At 48.6% G+C, this 12,632-nt stretch overlaps 1 protein-coding gene across 6 annotated transcripts; it reads right to left on the reverse strand.

Moving 5' to 3' along the window:
* PJA1 (praja ring finger ubiquitin ligase 1) lies at positions 5,725 to 12,014 on the reverse strand. Of its 6 annotated transcripts, none has more exons than XM_005673705.3 (3): positions 11,872 to 12,014; positions 9,279 to 9,467; positions 5,725 to 8,711 (listed from the first exon to the last, which is right to left on the reverse strand). In XM_005673705.3, the coding sequence occupies exons 2-3, from the start codon at positions 9,404 to 9,406 to the stop codon at positions 7,664 to 7,666; spliced, it is 1,176 nt and encodes a 391-aa protein (XP_005673762.1). In that variant the 5' UTR covers positions 9,407 to 9,467; positions 11,872 to 12,014; the 3' UTR covers positions 5,725 to 7,663. The 6 variants fall into 6 exon arrangements, with proteins under 6 accessions (XP_005673762.1, XP_005673761.1, XP_005673760.1 ...); XM_005673704.3 differs by having other exon boundaries at positions 9,279 to 9,473; XM_005673703.3 differs by having other exon boundaries at positions 9,279 to 9,799.

Here is a 12,632-nt window from a genome sequence, read left to right on the forward strand (position 1 = left end):
TCCACTCTCTTAGCCCTAGGACTCTGGGCAAGCCTCAGGTTTTTCTTTCCCCATGCCCAGCCTGCAAGGGAGGAGTCAGTGTAGCAGCCATGCCTAATCAGGCGGGGGGCCCTGGGACACAGAAGCTCCTTCATCCAGGCCTGAGGAGGGGTCAGGCCAGGGCTCAGGGAGGGGCCGGGGCAGACACAGAGCCCATCCAGCCGGGACCAGCCCACATTCCTCAGCGGGTCTGGATGGGGTGGGCACGCTCGACAGGAAGCCAAGCCCTTCTTGAGAGGGGCTCAGCCGCCATCTGTGCACAGACAGTGGTGAGCAAAGGGCCTAGGCCGGCAGAGTCAATTGCATAGAAAAAAACAGCAAACATTTTGCTTCCTCCTCCTCCTCCCCCATCTCGATGCCCTGCCGCACTCTGCTTCCAAAGGGAATGTTGGACTCCTGCTAAGTATTTTTCTCCAGACCAGGGCCAGGCATCCGGAGTTGGCCTTGCTCAGTTGCTGAAGAGGGAACGATGTGTGTGGGGGGATTCTTTCTACCCAGGGAGTAGTGGTTTTTCTTCTGAGCTCCGGGCTCCTGCTGCTCCAGCCCAGAAAAAAAAAAGCCAGCAGAAATGATAACAACCATCCCCTTATGCTTATACAGCGTATTCTGTCCATCTGTTACTCCCTTTGCTCTATCAGATAGGGATTCTTTTGTCCCATTTTATAAATAAGCAAACCAAGGCAAGAGAGGGTGTGTGCCTCGCTCACCACTCACAGTGAATTAGCATGAAAACTGTTTCTGACACAGACCTGACTCCAAATGCCCTGGTCTCTGGGCCAGCCTGCACCACCCGGCTGAGGACTGGGTCGGCTGCCCATGGCCAGCTTAGCTTCCCTCAGGAAGAACCAGCCTTTGAGAGGCCTGAGTCACTGTTCCATTAACATTCCAATTTTGTTTTTCTTTTTTTTTTTTTTTTTTTTGCCCTGGTCACCTGCTCATTGAAGGGAATTTGAGAAATGCCCTCCAAATGGAAAGAAAATCAAAATTACCCATAATCCTACCACTGAGAGAACCACTGCTAACATGATGGTCTAGGTAGATTTCCTGATAGTTCCTCTATTACGCACATAGACAATCTGGAGATCTTTTTTTACATACCTAAGATGTTATAGACCTGCTCTGGGTGCTGGGTCACCCTCCAGCCTTCACACTGTGTCCTCAAGAAACCAGCTAAACTCCAGTTCCTCTTTTCCCTATAATAAGGGCTGCTCAGGGCAGAATTCTGCTTCCCAGGGGCCATGCATACACACAACAGGCTATTTCATACCCCTGCCTTTGTTCATTCAGTTCCCTTCTTCAGAGGTCTCTGCCCTCCTGCCTCCCCCCTCCCCAACCCCTTGGTTATGTATACATGTGGTTAAAAAAAATCAAATTAACAAAAACTCCAAGTGGGCAAAAGGGCATACAGGAAAGAGTGAGGTTCTTTCTCACCCCTGACCTCAGCACTTGTTTTATGTGTATCTTTCCAGAGACATTCTATGTACAGGTAAGCACAGATGTGTGTGTATCTTTTGTGAGACACTCATGGTAACTGTGCCCACTGTTCTCTGACTCACTTCTTGGTTTGGGACACTCTTTTATTTATATATTCATATATTTATTTATTTATTTATTTAGTCTTTTTAGGGCCGCACCTGTGGCATATGGAGGTTCTCAGGCTAGGGGTCGAATTGGAGCTGTTGCCACCAGCCCACGCTGCAGCCACAGCAACACCAGATCTGAGCCACGTCTGCAACCTACACCACAGCTCATGGCAATGCTGGATCCTTAACCCACTGAGCAAGACCAGGATCGAACTCATGTCCTCATGGATGCTAGTCGGATTTGTTTCGGCTGAGCCAAGACGGGAACTCCCGGTTTTGGATACTCTTACACTGCAATAGCTGCAGATCTGCTTCATGCTGGGGAAAGGCTATCTAGTGAAGCATCTGATGGCTATGTTGTAATTTATTTAACCAGGCCTCTAGTGATGGACGTTGAAATGCTTTCCAGTCTCTTGCTACTACAAACAAGGCAACAATGAATATCCTTGTACAAACAACCTTGTGCTTTCACTCATGTAGGAGAAACTCTACCAGTGGAATTGCTAGGTCAGAAAGTGTGCAGATTTTAAATGTTAATACATTTCATTAAATGGCCCTTCAAACAAACTGATTGACACTCCCACTGATAGACAATAGGGGAAAGGCCCCATCCTACCCTCCTGCTCTCCTTTCTTTACCTGGCTGATGCCTATGCATACTTTTGGAGTAGCCTCGTCCAGGATGCCTCCTAAGATCAGTGCCCCTGCCCAGCAGAGCCAGCAGGGCTTTTGGCTCCCAGGTCACCCCATGTTTGCCTCCATGAAGTGCTTTGCACAGAAGGTTGTAATCCTCTCTTTACATGTCTGTTTTCCACACTAGACTATGAGCTCTTTGAGGGGAGGACTAAGCTTTATTCATGCCTTGCAGGCCCTGATCCAACACACCCCAGGCAGAAGGTCAATAAATATTTGTTGAACTAGTCAGTTCTGAATCCCCAGCTCCCAGTGCAGAGAGAATAGGAATATGTTGACTGAATATAAGCAGTGCCTTGGGTATGGTTCCCCTGGGTCTCTAGACATTTGTCTTCATGTGTTTAGTGCCCAGTCCCTACTTTCCTTCAGGCTGGCTCTCAGGCCCTGCTTGGACTGCATTCCTCGACAATCTGTAAGCAGTGACCCTCTGCTAGTCTTCAGCTGCTGTGGAAGAAATCCTCTACCATCTGGGTCTTGTTTCTCCTCTTCCTTCCACCCAAATGCCTAGTGTCCTCTTATCTGGGTGCCCCCAGGCTGTTCTTGCCCAGTCCCTCAGTGAGCTGCAGGGTGGCTGGCAAGCTGGGGTGCCAGGGCCCAGCACCCCTGAATGGTGTCTAGCTGGAGCCAGGCTGGACTTTTTACGCTGAGGACCAGACCCCTACCTGCTCAGCTCACTGGGGCTGGGACAGGTGCAGACAGGATGTCCCTGCTGCCTCCCCTATCATGCACACATATTGTCACTCTCCCTTCAGAACTGCCACAGCCTTTCCAAATCGCCTCTATCTTTTTATGCTTCACCTCCGGAGGTTGACAGACGGGTCAGGTGACATCACTGAATGTGAAGAGGTCTGGGAAACTCTTATTCAAATGTAAGGATTGGAGTTCCCATTGTGGTGCAGCAGAAATGAATCCGACTAGGAACCGTGAGGTTGCAGGTTCCATCCCTGGCCTTGCTCAGTGGGTTAAGGATCTGGTGTTGCCATGAGCTGTGGTGTAGGTCTCAGACGCAGCTCAGATCTGATTTTGCTATGGCCATGGTGTAGACCGGCAGCTGCAGCTCTGATTGGACCCCTAGCCTGGGAACCTCCATGTGCCGTGGGTGCGGCCCTAAAAAAAATAGATTGATTGATTAATTAATTAAAAAACAAATGTAAGGGTTATAAATCTCACTAACATTCTACTACCTTCTTCAGAATAGTGAAGTCAGATGGCAGAAATAATCTGAGAGGTATGCAGGGGTCAGCAGAAACCTGCAGCCATGTGCCTAGCTGCAAAGTTCCATTCTACAGATGCGAACATCAAGGCAGGCTGAAAGTGTTCCTCAGGGGTCCCGGAACCCAGCTTGCTCCACACCAGGCCTTGGCAGAGGCAGGGGTGAGGTGGCAGATTAACAAGTGCCCTATCAGCCCCGTGTTTGTCAAGAGTTTCAAGTCAAGTCAAAGAGGAGTATACTGAGGTTGCTTGCCATGCATTTCTCCATGTGTGAGATCACCACCACTTCCTAGGCGCTGGCCCTGGGCCTGAGAACAGCCTCTGAAACACTGGGGATTCAGCAGGACAAACAGAAACTGGGACAGAGGGTGTGAGGAGTAGAGGATGGCCAGTGGGGGGGGGGGCTTGCAGAGGCTGGGGGTAGGGGGGCACCCTGTTCCTGGTTGGGGCAGGGCCCCAGGACATTTCCTGGGTTCTCTGAACACCACCCCTGCCCCTGAACTTACCTTGGGGAGGAACTCATTCATCCTCAGCAAATGCTGCTGAACCCTTTTGAGGCCAGCATTGAGAGCCAGGTCTATGGAAATGACTCAGACATAGAGAGCACCTGACTGCAAGGACTCATAGGGATGGGGTGCAGAGAGCTGGGAGCATCAGAAAAGATTATTTTCAGGAGCTGGCCTGAGAACAGGACTTGTTAGAGAACGGAAAGAATTGACAGAGCTGGAAAGGACATTTCAGGTCAGAGGTGCTGACACAAACGGAGAAGGATCTAGCTGGAACAGAGGGCTGAGAGAAGGCGGAGCCTTAGAGCCAGGAAGGACCTTAGGATGATCCAGCTGTAGTGCCAGCTGTGGGGACCATGTCAGGAAGCTGGGGTGCTCTCTCACAAGATGAAGGGATTTCTGCTCCAAATCAGCAAAGAAAATGGGAGGCTGTTTATTCCGCAGCCAGGAAACATGTCCAGAAACCAAGATGTGCAGTGTGGTGGGTGGCACCTTCAATCAATATACCAAATAATGTACTCTCAAAAGTGTCTGCTTTGTGTACAGAAGCACCCAAGGCCTGCTGTTCTAGAACCATGGCAGGAGGTGTCAATAATGGGTCCACTGCACTGTAAACAGAAACCACCTGACCCTTGGCCATCAGGGATCTCTCATATGAGTAAGAAAACATGCATAACAGAGGGCTAGGGTGATGGTAAGCATGCCACTTGGGGTTCTTAGTTACAAGCAATGGAAACCAACTCTAGTTAATTTAAGCAGAATGGTTTTATTGGAAAGCTATGGGGGAACTTGGGGAATTGTCAGAGAGGACAGAGAGTCAGAAACTGGCAGGAACAAGGGAACTGGGCAGCCAAGGACATGGCTACATCCCTCCCAGGAGCTCTGGGCCACCACCCGCCTTAGTAAACCTTCCGGTCCTCTGACTCCTCCCCCCAGACAGACGCCCCATGTCGGATGTGATGAGACTGAGGTCTCGGCTCAGGCTGCTGGGTCTGGGGACCTGAGTCTCAGGCCTTGTTGATGTCCCTAGTCGGGAGAGCCTGACCTCTGGTTTGACTCTCTGCAGCCATGGGCTTATCCAACAGGGGACCCGCAGGGGCTGAGGAGAAGTCCCCTTCCATGGATTTACTAATTCTGACTCTAAGGGAAATTGGGGCCACCACTATTCAAGGAGGAGGGAGGAGAACGACCAGGCTGCAAGAGGGTTCCTAACACCCCTCCTTGTGTGGTTCCAGTCAAGGGACTGCAGAGGTTAATATTAGGCCAACCACCACAACCCCACCCAAATGAGGTCCCTCCAAGGTCACAGACTTCGGAGTCACCATGACAGCTGAGGTGCTGGCTGGAGGCCAAGGGGGAACACAGAATGGCTGTGAGGGATGAAGTTATAAATAGCAGCTTGACCAGCTGCAGCAAAAATAAGGACGGTGGCTTCCACCACGTTTCCATACTTGCAGAGATAGAAAAATTCTTTCTTTTTTATCAATTGGAAACTTTTTTGATTTGACTTATTTTGTTAACATTCATGAAAATACACTGACACTGGAAAAAAAAAATCCGGCAGATTAACTATTTCGGGGAGGGAAAAAAATCAAAAGCCTCACTCCTTTCCCTTAATCCCCTATCCTTCTCCAGAGGTAAACATTGCCATCAGTTAGGCTTCCAAACACTTTTATGCATTCTCACATATAGTTCAGTTTTGCAAGATTTTATTTTACATCAAGATTGTACATATTGCTCTACAATATGCTGCTTTTTTTTTTTAACTTAACATGTTTTGGAGATCTTTCCATAGCAGTCCATACAGTTTATAACTGTTGCATAGCACTAATTCCATACTACCACCGTATCTAATTTGCACTCAGGGACACGCACCATTTTCCATTTTGAAAGATAGCTAGCTACTCCTCAAACTGCTCTCCAAAAAGGCTGCTTTCGTTCACATTCACACCCCCCACACGAGTGCTCCCATTTTTTTCTCCTTCCAGCCCACACTAGATTATTACCACCATGAAAAACTACTGCTTTCTGGTAGACACAATCAGTTTCATTGTCGTATTAATTTACACATCACTGATTGCCTGTGAGGTTGATCATTAGCAGTATCCAAGCTGTTGGAGCCAAAAACAGTTCTCAAACTGTTGGTAGCAGTATCAATTAGTACAATCGCTTTGGAGAGCAGGTTGGCAATATCTAGTTAGAATGAAGATGCTCTAACCCTAAGACCCCCAAATTTCACCTCTGTACATTTACCCCTAGAGAAACTCATACATGTACACAAAGTTAAGTATGTTCACTGCTGCAAAATACTGGGATGAACCCATTCCCACAGTGGAAAATCTAGTATGCAGCAATTAAAAATGTTTGTATCACAATGGCTAAATCTCAAAAACAATGTTGAATGAAAAAAATCAAGTTGCAAAATGATACATACATTCTAGCAATTATGTCCATTTAAAAAAACATAAACATTCTATATCAGTTATGGAGATACAATACACATGTATACATACATATATACACTAATACACACACACACACTCACACACATCTAAAAACACAGACAAGAAGTAAACACACCATTTCCTGGGTAGTGCTTACCTCTGTGGAGGAAGGAAGGTAAATATGACGGGGAAGAACTTCACCTGTGCCTGAAAAGGTATATTTATTGGAAAGAGAGAGAGATCTGAAGCAAAAGGCCAAACATTCAAACCTACTCCCTTGGTGTGGGTGGGTACCTCTGTTTTTCACAGCACTTGTCTGGCATATAATTTTCTATTCCTTTTGTGACAGTGTGTTAAGGTATAGAATTAGCATACAGCTTTATTTTTTTTACCCACTCCCTCTGAGACTTCCTATTGTTGAAAAGGAGATTTTTAACTCCTTCACCCCTACACTCCGTTTGGACGTATTCCTACCACCACTGTTTATTTTTACTATGCTTTCTTGCTGTTTATTTACTTTTTATAGACTGACAGTATTTTCTACTCAACCTTTGTTCCTTTAGAAATAATTGGCCTTACTTTTTTGCTGTTGTTGAAGCCAGCATTTCCAGTGAAACTAAAGTCTTTCTCCAAGTAGAAACACCAAAAAAACCCCTATTTGGGATGCAAATGCAAGAGATTAATTATAAAGTCACTTAATGCCACCATTGTAGATGAAACCAAACAATTCCACTATACCATGTAAAACCAAAAGAACTTTAATAAGCTTTTACGGCACTGCAATTACAGGAACATTAACCCATAACATGCAACAGAAATGATGATGCCTTTTGGACAAATTTAACAGATAAACTTGACGTTACAATCAACAGCAACATATTCTACTGAAAAAAAAACCAAATGCAACTTATTTCACTGTTCAGGTTAGAAAATGTATGTTCTTACTGCAATCTCAAGTAGCATTTAGAAAGTTTAGTTTTCCCTTTCTAACCTCTAAAAGACAGGATGACTTTTTTTTTCAATGCACTCACAACCATTTTCACATTGGAAATAATCACAAGGAATCGACAGGTGGAGATTAATCGACTGATTGGTTTCATTTCAATGGTTAATTTGGAGAGGGCTCCTGCAGTATGGTGGATTTCAGATGGGGAAAATCAGCAGACCAGGAATAAAGAGCCTTGGTCTTAAAGCGGGGGAGGGAACATGCAGCGGCACACGGGGCAGGTGCCTGATTTCTGAAGCCAGATGGACACGCAGGGCTTGTGGAAATAGTGGTGGCATGGCAGCTCTGTTGCCACCTCCCCCTTCACATATTCACTGCAACAGATGGGGCAACACATCTCCTGCCCCACTGCGCTGTGATCTTCGGTGACAAGGATCTCAGGAAGAGCATCGATGCTCTCCTTGCTGGCTGGTGGATTGGCCACCTCCACATCCACCGCCAGAGACTCCAAGTGTGCGAGGGCAGTTTCCATCGCCTGGGCCAGACGTTCTTCAAGTGCCATGTATGTGAGGAACTGAGGATCCACGTAGGAAATGGCTTCAGCCACCCCCAACCCATCCGCAAACCCATCGAAAAGGCTCCAGTCCACTTCGAGGTCTTCACTGACACTGGAGTCATCTTCAAGGTTGTTGTTGCCATCCAGCATGAAGACGCCAGGCTGCAGAAACTCCTGACCTGAATCATTATCTCCCTCACTGCTGGTCTCATTCTCATTGTACTGAAGCCAGGGAACTTCTCCTTCTTCAGGGGATGCCTGCTCCTCTTCCTGGACAGAGGGCCCTCGAACTTCTTCAAGTTCACTGCTGCCACTGCTGCCAGCACTGGCACCAGCACTGGGGCTGGCCCCGGCGCCGGCATTCACTCTGGCTTGCTCAGTGTCCTGCTCTTCTTTCCCCGGCAGAGTCTCCCAGCTCTCGCCACTGGATGACATATTTTGCTCCCGACCTCGATACTTCCGACGCAGAGCCGCAGTCCACTCTTTGTCGCTGTCAGAGTCTTCTTCGAAGTATTTGTAGTAGTCATCGCTGTACGTCCAGAAGTCAGGGTCAGCCATGGTTCGTCGCCGTCTGGGCACCTTTTCTGGCTTCACTTGGTCATTCCTGGCCTCCCTCTTGTCTTCAGGGTACTTGGGCTCAGGGTAGCCACTTGAACTCTCGCCTCTGCCTCTTCTTGCCAGGCCATCCGAGTGGCCTTCCTCAGCGCTGGCAGTCTCCCTCCACCTGGAAGTACTGTGTGGCATATCATCGTCATCATCAGTATCAAAAAATATTTTTGGTTTCACGCAGTTGGGACTGGCCAGATTTCTGATTTTGGGCCTCACCACCGGCTCCTCTGCACTCTTTGGGGTGTTTTCCCCACCACCACAAATACTCACAGGAGCCCTGCTGGGACGCACAGGTAAATTCTGCTCCCGTCTCTCCCTCTCCAGGCTGTTGCCATTTGTCACCACCTTGCCTTCAGCAGAAGGTGGCTGAGAGGTCATGCTATTTGGCTGCAGGAACTCAGCTCTGTTAGCAGAGCGTCTTGCTGCAGGGGCTGGGTCTAACTTGTCAAGCTCATCTCTCACATCACGGTTAAAACTAGAGAACCGTGGGGGCACCCCAGCCAAAGACCTCGCCCCCTTCTCTGGGTCATACAGCTTATCATCTTTAAACTTGCCAGTTTTCCCTCTCACTGGCACTCGCTCAACAGGCCCAGCCCCCTCCTCCTCACTATCATCTGCCCCAAAACAGTCAACATGTCCATAAGCCATTCCTCTTCTGCTCCCTGAAGCCCTGTACTCTCTGGGCGGGTACCTGGAGTAGTCCTCATTATCAACATTCAGGCTGGTTCCCGAGCTCTCGCTGTCGTCCCAACTACGACGGGTGGTGGAAAATGGTGATCGGCTCCTCTTGGTGGTTTGACTGGGGGCTGACCTGTGCATTGGGACTTCAGATGGCGTCTTTCTCTGGCCGAAAATCCTTTCCTGCTGGCTCGTGGAAGGCCTGAAACTGACACAAGCATGCCTTCTTCCATACCTCCTGTCTGTGTTGGACTGATACCCTCCTGCTGGCTTGGGCCATATAGGCTTGCTAGATTCCTGACCCATTGCTCTGACTTAGGAGGATTTCCAACACGGCTAGGGCTTGATTGGAAAGGCTCCTGCTCCCTGAACACACTTTGGAGATGGGCAAGTCAAATCAGTTCAGAATAAAGGAGCAGGGAGATTTATTTTCACTTCAGCAGGCAGGTAACAGAAAGAATAAGGGGCCTTTAAAATTAGTTTCACTTTCTTCTAAGGCCTGGAGTAGCATTCCAGTGACTGTCAGGTGTAGACCTGGAACACATTTTTAATGTTGGCAAAATGATTACAAAACTGGGTTTGTAGGAAAGCCAGACTTAGAGGAGAATCTGAAGGAAGATGGTGGGGGGGGGGGCGCTGACTGGACGCTTGAGAGGTGGGTGAAGCACTGGCATGGTGCCAACATGGAAAGAGGAAAGACTGCTGTGGTTTTTTTATGGGGTGTCTGCGTTTTTCTGAGCCCTGCAGACATACAGGAGAAATGCAAACTGGAAGAGCATAGAAAATATAGATCCCCACCACTGTGTTGCAAGAGTGCCTATGTGTCTGTCAGGAGGAGAGGGGCAGGTGGAAGGGGGACCAGCAATCACTCAGCAGAGATGTCTGTGTAGGGAAAATGCAGGTGACACTGGCATTGGTAACAGGCATGAGTGTCAGGCAGAATGAGTCCCATTCTGGATGTAGTTATGAAAAAGACCGGCATGGCTTCAGAAGAGAGGGGTGGGAGTATGTATGAGAGAAAGAGAATGTGCGTGTGGTTTGCTGTATGATGGCTGGAACTCTAGTGAGGGAATGCCTGTATTTCCCCATCTGTGGCAGGCCAGAAAGGGTATAGAAGCACTGAACAGGGGTGCCCTTGAATTTGTGTGCATGTGTTCGCCAAATGGGAGGCAACAATGGAGAAATGTCAGTGTGAGTAAATGCATCGATGGGGGTACAGCACTGGAGAGGGATGTGAGTGTGGCAGGGGGGCAGGCATGTGGGCACCAGCAATCAAAGAATGTTTTTTGGCAGGAAGGGGGGAGGCAGTGTCTCTGGAGAAGGATTTATGTGAGTGTGAGTGTGTGCACCACAAGGACCAGCGAAGGAGGGTGTCTAGGCTCATATGCAGCAGACAGGGAGCATCTGAGAGAGGTATGTGAAAAAGGTATGGATGCATAGTATGCATGTAAGTGGCGTAGGAAAAAAGCAATCCAAGGATATCCTTATGTGTGTGTGGTAAGGCAGCCCGGAGGGTGTGTGGGAGGATGAGGATATGTGTGTGTGTGTGTGTGTGTGTGTGTGTGTGTGTGTGTGTGTGTGTGTGTGTGTGTGTGTGTTCTGTGTGCTCACCAGTGCACGCAGAGGCAGAGGGAGGAGGGGGAAGCTTCTGGAGGTGTGAATGTGGCAGTCCGTGAGAGGCTTGGAAAGGCACAGGAAGGTGTGAGGCCATGTGTGTGTGTGTGTGTGTGTGTGTGTCAGGGGAAGGCACTAGAGAGCGTGAGAGTGTGTGAGAGGGTTTGTGTGTGTGAGTGTCCAAGCATGTGCGGGGGAGGGGATACGCAGGAACCTTGAGTATTGGGGGTGATGGTGGTAAGGGAGCCGCAATGGAAGGTTTCTGTGCATGCGTATGTGTGTATGTATATGTGTGTACGTGTGTGCGCGCGCGCACAAGCGTGTGTGCGGGCATGTGCGTGTGTGTCCCTGCTCGCGCGCAAGACACACGGATGGGAGGGGGCCGCAATGTCATAATGAGAAGGGGAGACTTATCGGCTCAAAAGGTAAATCCAAACCAATGGGAAAAGGGGGAAAAAAAAGAAAGAAAAGGGCGTGTGGGGGGTATAGTTTTTCCCTGGGAGTGATTTTGTTTTTCTGACAATTCTTTTCCTGAGAGCAATATATTTACCTAAAAATCTTCACCATTTACCATTCATCAAAACAACTGCAAAATGGGGTAAGAAAGGCCACGGATCGCTCCGCAGAGGAGCCAAAAAAGGAAGGCGGAGGAGGGAAAGGACAGGCAGAGAGAGGTGGGAGAGGGCCTCGACCACCACTCCCCTCTCGAATAACGATTCAAGCCCCCAGAGCGGAGTGGGGGCGGGCCACACGAAAGGGGCCGTTGTTGGGGCCGGGTGACGGAGGATGGAGCCCTAAATCAGACCGATGGAGGACACAGGCCTCCCTCTGCGGTCAGGACCCTCGTCCGCCCCACCCCTTCCCGAGGGGCGAGCCCGAAAATCTGTTCACTTAGAGCCCCCACCTCCACCTCGCCTCCCCCCCCGCCCCCCGGCCCCTCGCCCCACCGCCACGTCTGGAGGGATCGAGGAAAGAAACAGCCTTTCACTCACCCAGTCGCGACCCCCCGCACACTCTGGTGAAGAGCAGAGCTTTCGGACCTCCGACCGCCACGACCGCCAGAGCCGCTGCTCCCGGGGCTCCAGCTCCTCCCCCTCCAGACAGCAGTGGGGCGGGCACGACTGCGGCGGCGGAAGTGATTGTGGCGTCGCGGCGACCCGCCCCCTTGATGTGGCGGGGGCAGCAGCTGCTCTCGACAAATCAGGGTGGACCCGAAAGCATTATTTCATTTGAAATGATGAAATCGTCAAGGATACAGAAAAGGACAGCGAAAAATGTAACCAACAGTCGGCTTTAACAAGTGTTAAACATTTAGTCATATGCCTTTCCATTCTGTGCTTTTGGTAGCTGTTGTTGTCTTAAATAAAATGAAATCTGCAAATTCTTTCTGGTTCATTCTGGTGTGAAAATAATTATATTAATATACCCTATCCTATGTGCTATGTTATGGTTTGTATTGGAAGTTATCACTGTATTTAGGGTTGCAGTAGGCTTAAATTTTTTTTTAAATATGGTCGTTGAAGCAAATTGAACTGTTTACAGTAGAATTTGTTGCTGTTTATCACAAAATCGAGCTTCTCTGCCCAAAAGAAATTTTCAGTCATGAAGCACAACCTGGATTCACATTCTGGTAATTGCATTGCACTTTTTAAATATTATAATATTTAATATGCCTTTTGGATTTATACAATTTTATTGAACTCTGGAACTCCTTTTTTTAAATTGCACTTTACAAATATCTCTAGTATTTGTA

The sequence above is a fragment of the Sus scrofa genome, chromosome X (assembly GCF_000003025.6).
Source record: "Sus scrofa isolate TJ Tabasco breed Duroc chromosome X, Sscrofa11.1, whole genome shotgun sequence".
NCBI classification, from domain to species: domain Eukaryota; kingdom Metazoa; phylum Chordata; class Mammalia; order Artiodactyla; family Suidae; genus Sus; species Sus scrofa.